General features: G+C 41.7%; 1 protein-coding gene across 1 annotated transcript in view; it reads left to right on the top strand.

The window, feature by feature from the left end:
* Nucleotides 1-16,734, top strand: part of slc49a4 (solute carrier family 49 member 4) — a 51,711-nt gene that overhangs the window by 10,371 nt on the left and 24,606 nt on the right. The window contains exons 3-5 of the mRNA XM_053329181.1: nt 2,439-2,710; nt 3,334-3,463; nt 10,552-10,660. Of these exons, the coding sequence (XP_053185156.1) occupies nt 2,439-2,710; nt 3,334-3,463; nt 10,552-10,660 (511 nt within the window). The remainder of the gene's footprint in view (nt 1-2,438; nt 2,711-3,333; nt 3,464-10,551; nt 10,661-16,734) is intronic.

Raw genomic sequence — 16,734 nt, 5'->3', positions numbered from 1 at the left:
GTTGCGAGATAGCTCAGCAGGGAGGAAAAGGAGAAGGAAGAGGAGAGAGAGAGGGGAAAGGGGCAGGGGGAGGAGGAGGGGGGGTGAGATGGGGATCTCGGGCTAATTCTGAGTTCATGGTATTCAAAAATATTCAGTATGTTTGCGTTCGGATTGTGAAATTGACAGCTGAGGCTCCCTGTTGATCCTGAATCAACATACATGAGTGCAGTCTGGAGGGAGAAAAGTGGAAGTTTGTGAGTTTAATGAAGTTCAAAATCTAATCAAACCAATTTTGATAAAATATAGCTCTTATTAGATTAGTAAAATGAATATGCAATATATATAATATTCCAGAACATAGGGTTAGGGTTAGGGGTTAGGGGTTAGGGTTAATGTTCTGGAATAACATGATTTATTAGACTGTTTCAAGACTTACTGAAACCTGTGGTAAAACGTGGCTGTCATGTTTAATGTCCATTATTGTCTTGAATCATTTAAAAAGTTCCCCTGTTTGTTTATGATAAGTACATTTAAATAAGGTACAATACTACTGATGTAATACTTAGAACGATATGAAATATGATGCTACAAATACTACTACTTAAAAAAAAAAAGTTAAATGTCTAAACACTTAACACGCTTTGACCACATTAATTAGAGTCTAATCTTTCCATACTATCAAGACACTTTAATCAGCACCAAACAAGAATGAATGTTTAAAAAACGGCAACATCTTCATGTTATACTTACATAACGCAGACTGTATGTTTACTCAGTGTGTGCTTCCACTTCCCTGTCCTCTAACTCTTTTTAACTTTGCTGTGCATTGCCTCTGGGGCTCACAGATAGACGGGTCCTGGCAGAATACAGAGTGCTGTGGTCAGTGACAGATTGATGGGAGAATAACTTGTTCGCTCTCTATCTTCTTCCCACATCTCAGACCTGTTAACATGGCAGCCTACACACACCGGCACCTTGTAAAATACTCAGCAGCTTTTTTTTATTCATCCCACTCCGTCTTTTTTTTTTTTTTTTTTTTTTACATCCGTCTGAGTCGTAGGTTTCATACACGTTATTGCTCAATTAACTGCAAGAGCTTTCATTGGGGTTCTATTGCAGGCAGTCTACAACCCAGTATCCTGTTTCTATTAAATCTGGATATGACATTTACATGGAACACAGAATTTATTTATCTCTATGTATGCATGATTCAAACATTATTAAGATCCCTGTTCTGGTCATTTGTATCAGTGCAGGCAGATCTTTAACTCTGTCATTTTTGTACAGACTGCAGTTGAACATGAACTCGGTACCTAGTCACTGCTGCATTTACCACTCTGCTATTTTCCTTCTTCGTCTCATCACCAGTGATGGAAGACGAGAGAGCGACAGTCAATATCATTTATCCTACACATTACTGGTGTCACACTGTCATCATCATTTCAGCATGTACTGTACCAGTCAAAAGTTTGGACACGCTTTCTCATTCGAGTGAATGAAGAAGGTGTGTCCAGCCGGTGCTGTAGATCATCATCATTATATCATTTATCATGATATTTTTTAGTCTTATTGACTGACTGTGGGATCCAAGTCGTCATTCACACTTGGAAGACATTAAGGTTATTTTAGGATTATTGTTTTTGTCCGTTTTTCATCTCAGTCATTAGCTTGTGACTGTCTCAAAGTACTCTATTCTGTCCTGTCACGTTCTGCTCAGCCCTAGCTACAGTGCTATGCATCCTGTAGGGATCTCATTTCTCTCAGACGTGTGGGAAGCTTCAGATAGCAGACTGGTCCTCCTGCTGTACTGTGTCTTCTCATTAGACACACAGATTATTACAAATCCATCACAAGTCCAGCGTCCCCCTGATAGTCATTATGAAGACAAATGAAGACTCAAAATCACCTTATGTGACCTGTTAGGGTTGGGTATCATTTCAAATGTTGTGCGAAAATGATACCTGAGATTTTGTACAAAAGCCTAAATGACACAGAGTGTTAACTATTCAGTTTTCAAGATCACTGCAAGTGCACTCAATGCAGACTTAACCTTTTTGATACAGACTAAACTTTGTTTCAAAAATGTAAAGTAGCTGAGTTGAGAAAACTGCATTTGCAACATCTGAAAATGATGATGCCAGGTACTCATGGTATCTAAGTTTGTCTGGCTAGCTGAAGTCAGACTTCAGTTAGCCAGACAAACTCAGATACCATAAGTGCCTGACCTCATCACTCACATATACTAATTTAATTATTTCTTTTACATCACATTTAAATTAGTCCTTATGCTATGGCAAATTATTTCATTGCATTAATCCCAAGATTAAGTGCAGTACAGTTAATGCCTATTGTCCCACCATTTTCTTACAATATGGTGTTTCTAGTTGTTTTTGGTTTGATTTGCTTGTTTTTATTGACATTTTTAAGAATTTGCTTTCCTGCTTTTTCTGCTACAGGTTAATTCACGGAGGTCAGTTCCTAAACGGTTTAGCCGGCCCAACCATAATGAGCGCCGGCCCCTTCCTTTCCACCACGTGGTTTGCTCCCGACCAGAGGGCCACCGCCACCGCCGTGGCCTCGCTCTTCTCCTACCTGGGAGGCGCTGCTTCGTTTGTGGTCGGACCTCTAGTCGTCCCAGCCCCCAACAACACCCAGGCAGCAACCTTGATGGCAGCGTCGGTTTCCAACAGCTTGATCAGAGACAGGATCCAGCTGGTTATGTATGCAGGTACTTACAGCGGGCGGGAAACTCTTGAGGGCATGGAGGATCGATAGCACATCATTTCAACAACATGTCAGCCCCGTCAAGGGACACAAATACAATCAGGCGAAGGGGATCCAAGAATTTTGCACACCAACACCAAATTATAATCTTCATAAACGCCCCCCCTGAAAAATAGATTGCTGGGACTGTTATGCTTAACTGATTCAGAAAATTAAAAGCACGTTAAAAGAGAGAAACAAGCATGCTGTAATAGATTGGGGCTGCAGCTTTTGTTTAACCTAAGGGACAAAGCAGAAGTCTTTCATCAACCAGAAGTTTTGGGGGTCATTCAAAGACACCGACTGCCTGCCAAATGATAGATCAATGTCAGCTGAATGCACCTCTAGCAGGGAGTAACAGGCAGCTGCTGCTTGATCAATCCTTATCTGATGTAAAGAAAGGGACATGTGGCCATGACTACACTATGACCCAACTGGGAAAATGTGTTGGTTTCACAAGAGAGAGACTGGATATTAACTATTACTATGCAAAAATTGCACGATTCTGTGACAGAATGTCAGAACGGTCCGATCTACCTCAACTATGAAAATGACATTTCTTTTATCTGTGTCACTGTGCTCCGGCAGAATTGGCTGCAATTGCAGTGCTTTTTGTGGCAGTCCTGCTCTACTTCCCGTCACGCCCGCCGATGCCTCCAAGTGTGGCCGCCGCGAGCCAGAGACTCAGTTACAGGAGCAGCATCTGCAGACTTCTGAGGTGCAACCACACACACACACACACACACACATATACTTATACGCATACAGTATACAAGCACACAAAGTCATTTGAAAGACCAATACCACCTTCTGTTGAAACCGTTCTTTCACTACAGTATTCAGTATGCTCAGCTCGATCTGTCCTTGATTCGGCTCAGGTGTGGACAAGTGAAGCAAGCGAGTCTGCATTTAAAGTTTATTTCAGACGCTGTTGTGTTTTATGACATCACATTTTTTTACACAACCTTTAATGCGCTCTAACCACTGTGTCTACAAATCCATCATGTCTACAGTAGCTACTTACTTGGTTATGCATTGTGTGCTTCCTGTCTTAGAAAGGGAAAGTGACAGAATCTTGAATTAGATATAGAATTTTAATGAAGGGGCCTGCCACTCACCATCTGCTTAGGTTGTTATCATAGAAACCCCGGTCTTCCCTCTAGATTAATTACTAAGCTATAATACGCTGGTTGCTATCGAAAAAAACATCATCCTCTGCATCTTTACCATCGAGGTCAATATATTCTCAAGACACAGCAGACGCATGTGGTTAGAAAGGAGAGAGGTGGTTTGTTATGACAAGGTACTGACTGTAAGTATTAGCAGAATGCGTTTTATTGATGTTCCATCATCTTCGTCTTTTCCCCCTCACTGGGAAATACATAAAGGAAGAGGTAAGAGGAACTATATCTCTGCAACATCTCATCCACACTTTTAAACCAAAGCAGTATTTATCCTTGGGGCAACGAAGAAACAACATCGCCTGAGGAGCGAGTGCTATGCCTTTCGCCTGGCTTGTAAAGGAATGAGGCTCATGGCTGTGGCCAGGGATTAAAGGACTGGAGAAAGGAGAAAGCTGGGCGACCGCAGCCGGGGAGTTGGCCTATAGGTTTGTTGGCTACAGTAAGAAATAGCTTCACTACAGCGCCAGGCTTTCCGCAGGCCTCTGACCAGCACAAACACAGGCTTAACTCCCCTGTAAGAGCTCCCTACGGTAGATGACAGGGACCAAGCTGATATCAACCTAATGCATAGTTTTGGACAGATGTACTTATACACACACATACACAAACACACAGGCCAACTTAACTAGGCCATCCAGCTGAACGGGTTTCTGTGCCACTTGCGATAGGCAGCCTTCCAGTGACCTGTTTGGGCAGCATGTTGTATCTCGGTCCAGCAGCATCAAGCCTTAGAATTCCCCTGCAGGGACTGGACGCAGTGCACGAAAACTGACTTTTTTGTGTGCACATGTGCTCAATATCAAAGTGCTGAGAATAAGTGTCTGTAATTGACTGGAAATCTTTTTTTTCTTCAAGCATTTATCTCTTCTTTTTATCCGTACATTACTTTCTAGTTCTTAAAATTCATCACCAGTCACAGACAGACTGATAACTTTTAGGGATCTGATCTGTCTTTTTCTCTTCCAAAATCTTAACATTGGTGATTTGCCAATATTGATTCCCAATTTAATACCAGTGCTGTCTTTTTACTAAATCTAAAATAGCACACCATGAGAAACGCACTGGGATCGCTTTTATGTAACTAAAGACTGAATTGAAAGCCTGCCATAACTTAAATTTAACAGAAATACAGAGTTTCGTAGTGACAGTGATGAAGAAACTGTATTTAACGTGTATCGGTCATGCCTGGATGATGCCCTATCCACTTAATAAGGTCACTACTATTGAGCCCGATGACAATCTGGGGGGGGGGGGGGGGGGTTGATCGATGCACCTCCAGCAAAGCTGACAAAACGGTTTGTGGCGTCCGCAATGACAGCAGGTGGCAGCCAGCTAGTCAGTTAGTCAGCCTTATAACTATCCATTGATGTGTCAGTTCATCCATTAGTATGTCAGGGCCTGAGCACTGGTTAATGATCTTCAGCTTGATGAGCGCTCCCAGCTGTTCACATCTGCTTCCACAGCAGCAGTCTAATTAGAAAGCCTGAACGTCTCTGCACGAGGTGTAAAGTTATCATTGTGTTTTAATCACAGTGTGAGGGAGTACTAAACAGCCCCAAAGCTGGAGTATTGATGATTCCCCCCTCCTCCCCAGTCATACTCTCTTTAGCTCTGAAAGCTGTCAGCCTGACGCATTGATCTCCAGCTGGGTCTGCCAAGGACAAATGGCACTTAGCTGATGACGCTGCCAGCTTTGAGACTTTCTTCGGAAATATTTCATCACCAGCAGGAAGAGAAGGAGGGGAAAAAATGTCCCTTGCCTTACCCCAATCGCTAGTGTCTGCTTTTACATTTGGTTATCTAAATAAGAACCCATATGGGGGGGAGGGAGGTGCATGACTATTGATTTCCTGCCATTGTGGCAAGGTTAATGAAAGGGTGCTGGGTAGAAAAGCAAGAGAAGGGTGCTCTGTCACACAGGGCTTTTATGACTCTCTCCAAGGCCAAGTAGCTTCATACTGCATAGGACAAGTCACGCCTGCAGCAGAGAGACAGGCTTGTTTGTTTTTTCTGCAGTGTCAAAGCATTCTGCGAATAAAGAGATTCATTGTGCAAAGTGCACCAGTGTCCGGACAGGGGAAGGGTGTGCATATGTTTATAACAAGAAAGCTTTTTGCTGTACAGGTTATGCATCATGGGACAAGTTCTTCCCATAGTTTGCAGCTCAAAGACCGACTTGAAGTATGTGTGTGAACTTTATCTGTCTGTGTGTTGAGCATTTGAAGCCTTAGGAGGGATGTGGGAGGGCCCGCAAAGTGCTCTCCAGATGTCCCCATGCGATACTGCTCAGGATGCTGCCTGCATTATAATGAACAAAGTGGAGAGGGAATAAATGCAGGAGCTTAACAATGTCCATAAACAAAAAAAAAAAAGAAAAAAAGAGGAGATCAGGAAAAACAAAACAATCTATGAATCTGCTGCCTGCTCTGCCAACTCTTCCTCATTTGTCAGACACCCGGTGATTCTAATCACATTGTTAGAGTTGAGAAGGTGGCACTGATTTAAATCAGCACGCCACCTCATTGGGCGAAGGTGATTAGCGTGGGTGTTCCAAGTGATTGTAATTGGGTTGAATGTGATTGGAGGGGTGCCATATACCCTAGAGAGCTCTGCATGTGTATACTGGGTGTACATACATAACTAGGCATAGAACATATGATGATATAAGTAGATAAAAGCAGACCATTCGTCTAAGACCCTAAGGCACAACATCTGTAGCCTAGCACGTCTTCTGAACATACATCGAGCGAGCGAGCGAACTGTAGTAGACGGAGTGCGGAAAGTTGACTTATGAGTGATGTCGCAGCGTGAGAAAGGGATGACATTTTCGTTTTTGTTTATGGCTCTGCTTATGATTTCACCTTCTGCAAATGAGTAAGTTATTTATTCATAACTAACAGAGCTTTCTTTAGTCTTAATCATTTCATCAGCTTAAATGATTGACATTTGTGATTTGTACACTGTCATATTTTATATAGGCTTACAATTCTTCATCTCTCTTCATGCATGTTGTGCCGACTGGAAGTGAAACGGAAATGTCAAGGATGTCAGCTTTGAAGTTTACCAATGAAAATGGGTTGGGTGTGGAGCAAGTATGAAAAACTTGACAAGGGTCTCGTAGGTCTCGTAGATCTACATGATACACCGACTTTACTACACAACATGCTTCCCTGACCCCTAACCCTAACCCTAATCCTGACCCTCAGTACTCATGTCTAAACCGAATCGAAGTGGGTGTGTCATCTAGTGAAGTGCTTGTGTTGTGTAGAAAATACAAATCCGCAAAAAATTGGCAGAAATGGGGGCAGGGCAAACATTGTCTTAAACAAGCAACATAGGCTTAGCCTGTTCACTGATTCACAGAGCAGGTAATGACGTCTTCATCGGGAAAAACTGAAACAATCTGATATTCGCTTGTTGACATTGCGTCCAATTAATGGTGCATTCAAACCCAAATGCAAAGCAAGTTTTTTATGCGGTGCATTCACACAAATTCAATGAAAGGTGCGAATTGGTGTTTCATTACCTTAGAATGAGACCTTTATATCTACATAGTGAGCAGGTCCTCTTCCACGGAGGATGCCAAGTTGCACAGCTGTGCTTCTACAGTAGCCCAGAAGGGACAAAGCAAACACTGTCTTTAGAGAGGGTCGTTCACGTCTTTCATGAGTTTTGCGGGGGCTATAAGGTTCTCCTACACACTTTGAAGGGGAGGTAGGATAGCGTTCAGTTCTGCAACCTCACCACTAGATGCCACTAACTCCTACACACTGGTCATTTATCTAACAGAAATGGCAAGCATTAAGTTGTTTCAACTCGTGAGAACTTGCTGCCTTTAACTTTGTGATTTCATTTTAAATTAAATGTCTGGTTTCAGAAATTGTGACAAATATTTTTCACAATTTTGTTAAGTTTGACATCTCTGGGCAATTGAATCGGAAGTAACTGGACTTATATGTCTATGAAGACGTTTCGCCTCTTATCCAAGGGGCTTCATCAGTTCTTGTGTGTCTGACCAGTTTGGGCTAGTGTTAGTACCTGGTGGAGAAATCCAGGTATTTAACCTCTGTGGAAGGGTTCACAAAAGGCCTCTTGTGTCAGGTGGTCGTCAGTGCTCCAGGGTGTAGCTCAGGTAATGCTCCATTCGACAGCCGTTGGAGTCATGTGAGGCCACTAGTGAATGACAGTCGTCAGAGTGGTTGGAGTCACATGAAGCCAATTGTGAATGGCCGTTGTTTTTGGAGGCTACGTTTTTTACTCTCCTGGGTAGGGATGAAAGGGCGGCATTGCAGATGGGGGATGTGTGTGTCGCAGAGCCCCTTCTCTATTAAGAGATGGTTTTTCCATCTCTACATAGATAGCTTCTTTCACTCCTCTTTCAAACCATCTGTCCTCCCTTTCCAAGATCTTTACATTGCTGTCCTCAAAGCAATGTGCCTTTTCCTTTAGGTGTAAATAGACAGCTAACACTGGAACTGACGAGTTAGCCCTTCTGTGTTGGTTAAGTTTTACAGACTAAATTATACATCTTTTAGTAAAAAGGAAAAATCAGTTATTTAATGCAGACTTTTAATGCTTTTCATATCATGTCGACCCCTATTTGCTGTCTCTCCGCACTTTCAGGAGTGCCTTCCCTTAGATATGACCCAAGGACCATGGGATGAATACTAGACTGCAGCAATTGTCACTAGGATTGGCTCATTTGTCTACTAAAAAAAAATTGACATCACAATCATTTGAAGGATGCTGCAATCTCATAAAAATTCTGAACACTTATGCATAAACATTTTCAACGATCGTTATTCTACTACAAGGTCAAAAACAGACAGCAGACTTATGTTTTAAACATTAATCTAAAACGGACAACAAAAACTCATTCTGTTATTTCATTGTACATTATGATGTGATACCAAACGTCAGACTTCTGACTGTTTACTGTAAGCAGAGCTGTCAAACTGCAAGACAGCTTTTAAGCAGAGATCTACCGATAGAAAAGAACCTAAACAATTTCACTCATTTTAAATGTGTGTTTTGGACAGCCTTGAACAGCAAATTCAGCAGCAGTAGAAACTGTAATTGTGACTATAGCACCAGTTGTAGTGCCAGTTGTAGCAGTAATATAATACAAATACTGAGAGAGTTACAGTAGCAGTCATAATAGTGCCAGTTCCAGCTTTTCAATCTTTTGATCCAGTTGCATTATTTCTTTTCGCTGATCAGTATATTTGGCAATCTAGCCAATGAATGAATCAGTACCCAAACACAGCCTAGAATAGACTTTTAAATCCACAGTTTAGGATAGCACTGTTTGGTTTAAGGTGCATTTTGCCCTCTGATACCTCTCAGCTTTATTCCAGCACTCTGCCCACTGTGCTCAGGTAGCTGCTTATCTCTCTGTCACTACACTCTCCACGAGGATAGATCTGTTGCCGTGACAGGAGCAGTGAGATGAGCCAGAGCTGTGTGTGTACGTGTAAAGTGACAGCAGACTGTAGGCTAGTAAAAAAGCCCTGGAGCTAGTGCTGCCAGTGCTGGTGGGATGCAGGTTGTACTTGGAGGAGGCCTCATGCATTCATGTAAATAGTGACATTTTCTTGTTGAATAGAAACTGTGAAACCTTTGATGACCCTCGATTTAAATTAAAATCTCAACTGTGTACAAGCAGTCTTTAGATGCACATGTATAAATATTAAAATATTGGCCTTTTTTGTTATAATGACTTAAACAGCAGATGTGACAGTATTGTACCTTTTTGACTTGAATGATGGAGAGCAGGATGCCTCATTAAATTCATGAGAGATCTGCCTATTCGATACTTGAGTTTTAGCAAACTGCTGCATGTTAAATGGAAGAAACTTGCAAACTATAGTATGTATTTGTCTCCATGAAAACTGATAAGCCTAAATGAGATGTATACGGTAGATCTTTTTAAGGTACCAGTATACTTCACCAGAGGTCCTTGTTGAATAGCTGAACGGCTTCGGAGACCCCCTCTTCCTTTCCAGCGTCTGAGTTGCAGGGACTGCATCTGACCATTTTTGTAACTGTCCAAAACCGATAATCGACATTCAGTGCTTGAACTTGTGTCTCAAGCTCTCTTTTCACTCTTCGCACTACTACTTGGTTCACTTTTCACATTTACAACTGAACGCAACGCTATGAATGCCTTCCAGGAGAGACTGAAAACGTGCGCTGTTATATCCATATTTTATTTTAACATTATTCGACTGTGCCATCCAGTGTGGCCGTTTAGAAACAGCAATAAACAGTATTGCCTCCTGATGTGGTTGGACAACACATCGTATGCATAACTCAGCCCTTACCCAGAAGTTATTTTAATTTTAATAGGCTGTAATTAAGGAACATACACAGGTGGTTGTACTTAATAAATAAATCAGATGATTACAAAATAACAACATACTCTCTTTGTACAGAATCTTATGTCCAGCACATTATTTAGGACACAAGCACAAATTATGCATCTAATCTTGTGTAGTCACATCTTGTTGGAGAACTCATCCATATTCATATTTTGGACAAGAGCCAGTACAGAAACATCTTAGTTTGTGAGTGCAATCTCGAGACTAAAATGTGTTGTTGTCTTTTTTCTTTTACCTTTTAGCAACCTACGGTTCGTGATGATAGCGCTTGCCTATGCAGTACCCACAGGAGTGATTGCCGGCTGGTCGGGAGTTCTCGATATGGTCCTTACCCCAGCCAAAGTCAGCCAGGTAGGCCGCAAACACACACACACACACACACACACACACACACACACACACACACACACACACACACACACACACATAACTGTTGTCACATAAATTTTGTCAGTGGAAGGAAGCTTTTCAGTAAAACAAAGCCACAATATTGAATATAATGACTACTGGTGAGTATTTTTTCTGTGCACATTTTGCCTAAAATTGCTTGTCTAAGAAGCCACTTCAAATACCAATCCATCAAAAAGACACAAATCTTAGTCAGTACTGCTACTTTGACTGGCCTTCGTGAAAATATGCAGACTTGATCACCACTTATTCTGCCCAACATATTTCATCCTGGTTACCCCTTTTTATGGGTAATTTGCAACCGCGTATGAATAGAGGCTCATCTTGTATCTGCATAAAAATAAACCAACACGAGTAGCTCACCAATCTGTTTGCCAGCTTTGATTTCCTCCTATTTTGAAAACCTCAACTGTTCTAGCAATTTGCATGGGTTTTCACAGATGAACAATGGGATGAATGGCTGGTAAGGTTTCTCTTCAGTCTCATGGTTGCATTTTGGAACATCCAAAGCATTTCCAGTTTCTCAATGTGGATATATACGATGACCTGGATGAGTGAAAATCCTTACAGATATCTGAAACACTTCGTAGAAACTCCTTATACCTTCAGGGAAAATGAAGTATGAAGTATGTTATTCCACAGGTGATCGCTTTATCAGCGATGTACAGAAAGCATTAACTGTGTTTTAAAGCAGAGCTGAAACAGTGGTGAGGTAAATCTAACCCCAAGGCTCCTCCAGAAAGCTGAATCTTTCTGCAATAGTTTATTACCTCGCTCTTGTCCTCTTGTGAATACACTTCAAAGTAAAAAAAAAAAAAAAGCCCCATATCAGATAAAAACAGTCATATTTCTAAGAACCATCAAGTAAGGAGAAAATTATCATTCACCTACACTCTTTTCTCTCGCTTTCCTCGCTTTCTCTTTTCCACTTATTGAGCCTAATCAGAAGTTCTGTCCATCTTTTGTGAAGGGGCCAATCAACAGTAGTTCAACATTTTCATGTCTGCTCATCATCTTCAATCTGACGTGGACAAATTGATAAAGACAAGTTTGGCTGGGGCTGTCAGTGTGACACGGGTTAGAGGAGAAAAATGGCTCCAAAGCTCCACAGTTTGTATCTTAGAGCTCTCGACGCAGCGGCGCGCCAGAAGACAAAGGCAGGATGTTTTCAAGGTTATCATCAGACTGAGATCACACACAGGAGAGAGGAGAATGAGACACTTCCCGTCACAACTCTGTCTTTTTACTTGTGTCAAGAGGTAGCAGGTAGCATACCAAATTTTTGTTAGATTTTATTTGTTCTTAGATTTTTTTTTCTCTCTCTCTTCCACATTTCTTTTTATCCAGGCTAGTTAAGAAGATGGCAGTGAAGTAAGGTGTGTTACAGGATATCCCTCTGGGTACAAAACTTCAAAATGTGTGAAAAAGCATAGTGATGCTTCTAAACATGATGAGGAGAATACAACTGAAAATGTTTGAAACTTAACTTTGTTCTTCAGATGTGGAGATATTTGATCTTAAAGTCAGGTTGAACTGAGGAAAAGCAAATACTTTTTTTTTGCATAGTTCACAATGCATCCACGGGTCCAAATCGTGGCTTTAACTCATCCTGCCTTCCTATTTGCTGTAAGCATTGTTGATTCTGTTACATTAAAAAAATAAGTAAATCAGCTCTGAAAGAAGTTGTTTCGGGATGTGAAATGAGAATTTCACACAAGCACAAGATGTGATGTATGTAGACTATTTTCCTCCTTCGGCCTCCAAAGTCCAATGCTTTTGCAATATGAAAACAATTTTGCCTTTGCTCTGTTTCCTTGGTCTTTTATTATCCTTCTCTCATCACTGTAAAATGTTACTGAGTCTGACTGTATCTCTGGTAATTTAAAATATGCAGCAAGCGCCTAAGGCCAAGGTACAGTGCATTGATAGCAAGAGAGCAATTTCATACTTTCTATTAATTTCCTCATGCTTTCCAATAATGTGTTCATTTCGGTGCAGATGGGTGGTTGCTAGCAGGTGTATAAACAAATAGATGTGTCTACCTTGCTACTTCTTTTTTTTGCTTATAATTGCTACATTGTATTGCCGCCAGTGCCACTGTGTGTGTGTGTGTGTGTGTGTGTGTGTGTGTGTGTGGGGTGTAACTCCTGGTTGAAAGAGCAGGGTAAGTAATAAGCAGTATGCAGATCAGATGCTTCCAAATGGGCAGAATGCAGGTATACTCATTTTGCACCTAAGTGCACCACTTACACTGTTGCATTCCCTTCATTTGTGCTCACAGAACACATCTGGATGCAATGTAATGCCCTCCACCTACATGCTAACTCAGGTCTGGTGCTGCATGCATTCCAAATGATGACCTCCTGTATCGCAGATGTCAAATGCAGTTGTTGGTTCTCTGAAGTACTTGTAGTTAACAACTTTGTTCTACATTTGCTTCAGGCAGCCATTTTTCCTTTATTTTTTATCCTTTGTCTGTTTCATATTTTCTACCCTCCCTCGATTTTTGTCAGCATTTTTCCATCAGATGTTTCTTCAGGGTTTTTAAGAAGAAAAAGAAAGATGTTTCTGTCATCCGTTTTCTCAGCTAGCCATGCAGTCTGATAGAAAGGTGATCGTGGCAGCTGTGAGGCAGCGGGGGCGGTTGTCATCAGATGAAACAAGATTGAGAGAGAAGATTGGATTGGGGGAAAAAAACTTGTACCCAGTCCCTAGGAGAGGGTCCTATTTCACCTGTGGTAGAAAGACTTCCTGGTTTATATCATGATGTCAAAAGAAACACGACCTGCAGATGATTTAAAAAAAAAAAAAAAAAAAGTTCCAACACCAAGCCAGCTCTCTGGTAAGCAGGTGTCATGCTGAGAGGAGTTTCTACCTGAAATGTACCAGGGGTGTTTAACTTGCAGGGGTTGATTCAGTAAGTGACAGACAGAGGGGCAGAGACACGCACTGGCTGGCAAATGGCACAGCAGGAGGTCGTGTGGTGATCTGATGGAAGCTAGCTCAGGAAACTTAGCAGGGGTTGAGGTGATGCTGAAACTGAATGAGGGTCATTACATTTTAGGCTTTTATAGGGTATATGGGCATTCAGTTCCAAGCAGTTTTTATGTTTGTGGCTTTATAAATGCCACTTATGCATGAACAGGACTGGCATTTTTATGTTTAATTTGTTTTTAATTTTCAGCAACCATTAAACACCACTGACTTGCTTCTGTCTTGATTTTGACCACAAGTGAACACTGCTATAAAGAGAACCAAGGGCAGTATAGGGCACAGGTCCAGACACCTTTGGGGAACGCTTGTTCACTTCACGTAGACATGGTGAAGGATTGACCTTGTCTGATTGGGGAAACTAGAGATCCTCCACCTCCCACCCCTGAAGCCAGGGTCCTCCAGCTTCCCTGGGCAGTAATCAGGGTCGGGTGAAAAAAATCGATTTATATAAGTGTCTCTATTCAGCTCTAGTTGTGCAGGTATCTCACTGCTCAGCCTCCCTAGGAAAGTGTATGCCACTGTGTTGGAAAGGAAGATACAGTCAATTGTCAAACATAAGATGCAGGAGGAGCTATGTGGAATTTATCTTGACCGTGGCTTGTTCTAGCTATTTGTACTCTGAGGAAGTGAACAATGTCTTTGACTTTGTCCCCCTGAGAATATGGGTGCTACAAGTCATCTAACCCTTACATAACAGGGACTTCTTTGTGGCTGATGGAGTCCACAAGAGTTATACCCATTTGACAAATCTATATTTGATTTTCATGTAAAGAAATAGAGTTGGCCCCTTCAAGTCCGAGGCCACGGTTCCACTGAGTTGGAAGGGAATTGTGAAGGAATTCAAGTATCGGTATTGTCCACAAGTGAGGATAAAATGGAGTGTGGAGTTGACAGGCAGGGTGGGGTGACGTCAGCAGGAATGAAAGCATTGTACTGGACCATTGTGGTCAAGAGGTGAGCTGAGCCTGAAGGCTGCTGCGACCCAGCCCCGGATGAGCGCCAGAAAATGGATGAATGGGATTTTTATTGTAAAGAATCTCTTGAACAAGTTGATGACCAGAGAGTGCGGGTACGTTACTTTTTGCAGATGATTTAGTTTTGTTTGTGGCATCTTCAAGTCTAAGGACAGGGTACTCTGCTTGGTAGATTTCCCCCTTTTGGATTACGTTGAAAGACTTCACCACTCCCCAGTATGAGTGCTTCTCAGCAAGCATGTAGCAACCATTACAAGAACTGCTTCATTTCCATATTGACTTCAACCCCGAGACCCAATGGTTTCTGCTTGGAAAAGATATAAAAACAGCAGAATTGGGCAGTTTGTCTTTTTTCTTTGACAGAAGCACGTCTCAGTGGTTTTTCATTGCCAGCCTTGTTTCAGTTTTATGTTTGAGATTATGTATTCTCAAATGCAATCTGTCTGTTTTTCTTGTAGTTACACAATTTTACTGCATGCTCTCCAGTGTAGGAAGTACAAGTCGGGGTCAGACAAGGACAAGAGCCTTTCAAACAGAGGAGGATGATGAAAGTTTAAGTGGACAGACTGATGCTAAGGTGTGGTATTCTTGAGTTGGATCTCATTTGGAATTGGAATAGTACACAGCCTTGTAAAAGCAATGCACTCCTGTTGCTTAATGCCTGCTGTGTGAGCTCCGTGTGCTGGAAATGTGCGAGACCTGCACAGGAGGATTGAGCATGGAGCTTAGCATCACCATAATGAGTAAGACTCAGGAAACTGGTGCCTTACTGTGCTCATCAGTCATACGTAATTGCTCCCTTAGTGGAAAGTAGCCATTTAGAATTCAGAGAAGTAGAGGACTGATCTTCTTCTTTAGGTTGATTACTGTTTTTTATATATATATTTTATTCCCTTAAAAAATCTCTTGTGTAGTTCTGGAGCAGTGTATAACTTCATCAGAATGCATGTTCTGCCTTCAGATACAGTTGAACACTTCCTTGCTATTTAAGATTGTTTGGTGGATTTTCTGGGATTACATGAAGTGAATTGGTGTAGGAATACCATGTCAAACTAAAGCTAAGGATAAGGTCTTTTGATTATTGGCTTAAAAATGGCTTATAAGGAGAGCTGGAGAGAGAGAATTAAGGAAAACAAACACATTAACGTGTCAAGAGCCTGGATTCCTGGCTCTCCTTACCCTAACAGCAGCTTATTGACACAATCGCAATATAGCAGACATGATTAAGCTTCAAATCTGGCCTCTTTTTAGGGTTCCAAGGCACTAAGAATACTGCAGTCAATTAACTCTCCACCCGCACATGAAACATAGTAATTTGCATCTCAGAATTGAAATGGCTTGGCACGCAATTTGTGTTTTTAGCTTCTTAAAATTGGTGTGCAAACGAATGTGACATTATATGCCTTAGAAACCTTTTGGATTGGTGCTGCTCTGTCTACGTAGATAATAAGCAGCAGTTATAGGTGGCACAGGGTTGTGGGTGTTTAGAATGATTGTGAATCAAATATTTTTGATGTCTCTATAACAGCAGAAGCACATATATTCGTCATTTGCCAGTGGGTTTGCCGTTCGCCTCACCGTGCTGCCCCAGATCACACAAATAAGAGATGGGTGCCTTTCCAATGAGTTTTTAGCGTGGCACAGAAGGAGGAGTGTCACTTAGATCAAATATAATGAAATTTGAGCATTCATCACTTTCTAAGCCAAAATAAGTTTTACATTTAATAATCTTGATAGTCCACTTTTCTTCATTATAGAATTTCTTGACAGGTCAGTGCAGAGTATGATTAAGCAAAAAGCACCACATCCTACTTTAGATTCTGCTCCCTTTCTGTCCCATCTTCCATCTGGTTGGATTTGGTTGAATGTGAGTTATTGCCTCTGGGAGATTGATGGGAACCAAACACCTTATTTGGCACTCGGAGACGTTCTTTGCCTGGGTGCCACACACTGATTGGTTTTGTGTGTGTGTGTACAGGCGCGTGCACACGTGCTACACCTCACCTGATTCTGCTGCTGTCCCCTGCCCAAAATGTCCTTTCTTCTGAC

This window comes from Scomber japonicus, chromosome 11, assembly GCF_027409825.1.
Source record: "Scomber japonicus isolate fScoJap1 chromosome 11, fScoJap1.pri, whole genome shotgun sequence".
Classification (NCBI taxonomy): Eukaryota; Metazoa; Chordata; class Actinopteri; order Scombriformes; family Scombridae; genus Scomber; species Scomber japonicus.
This window is presented reverse-complemented; position numbering and strand designations above follow the sequence as displayed.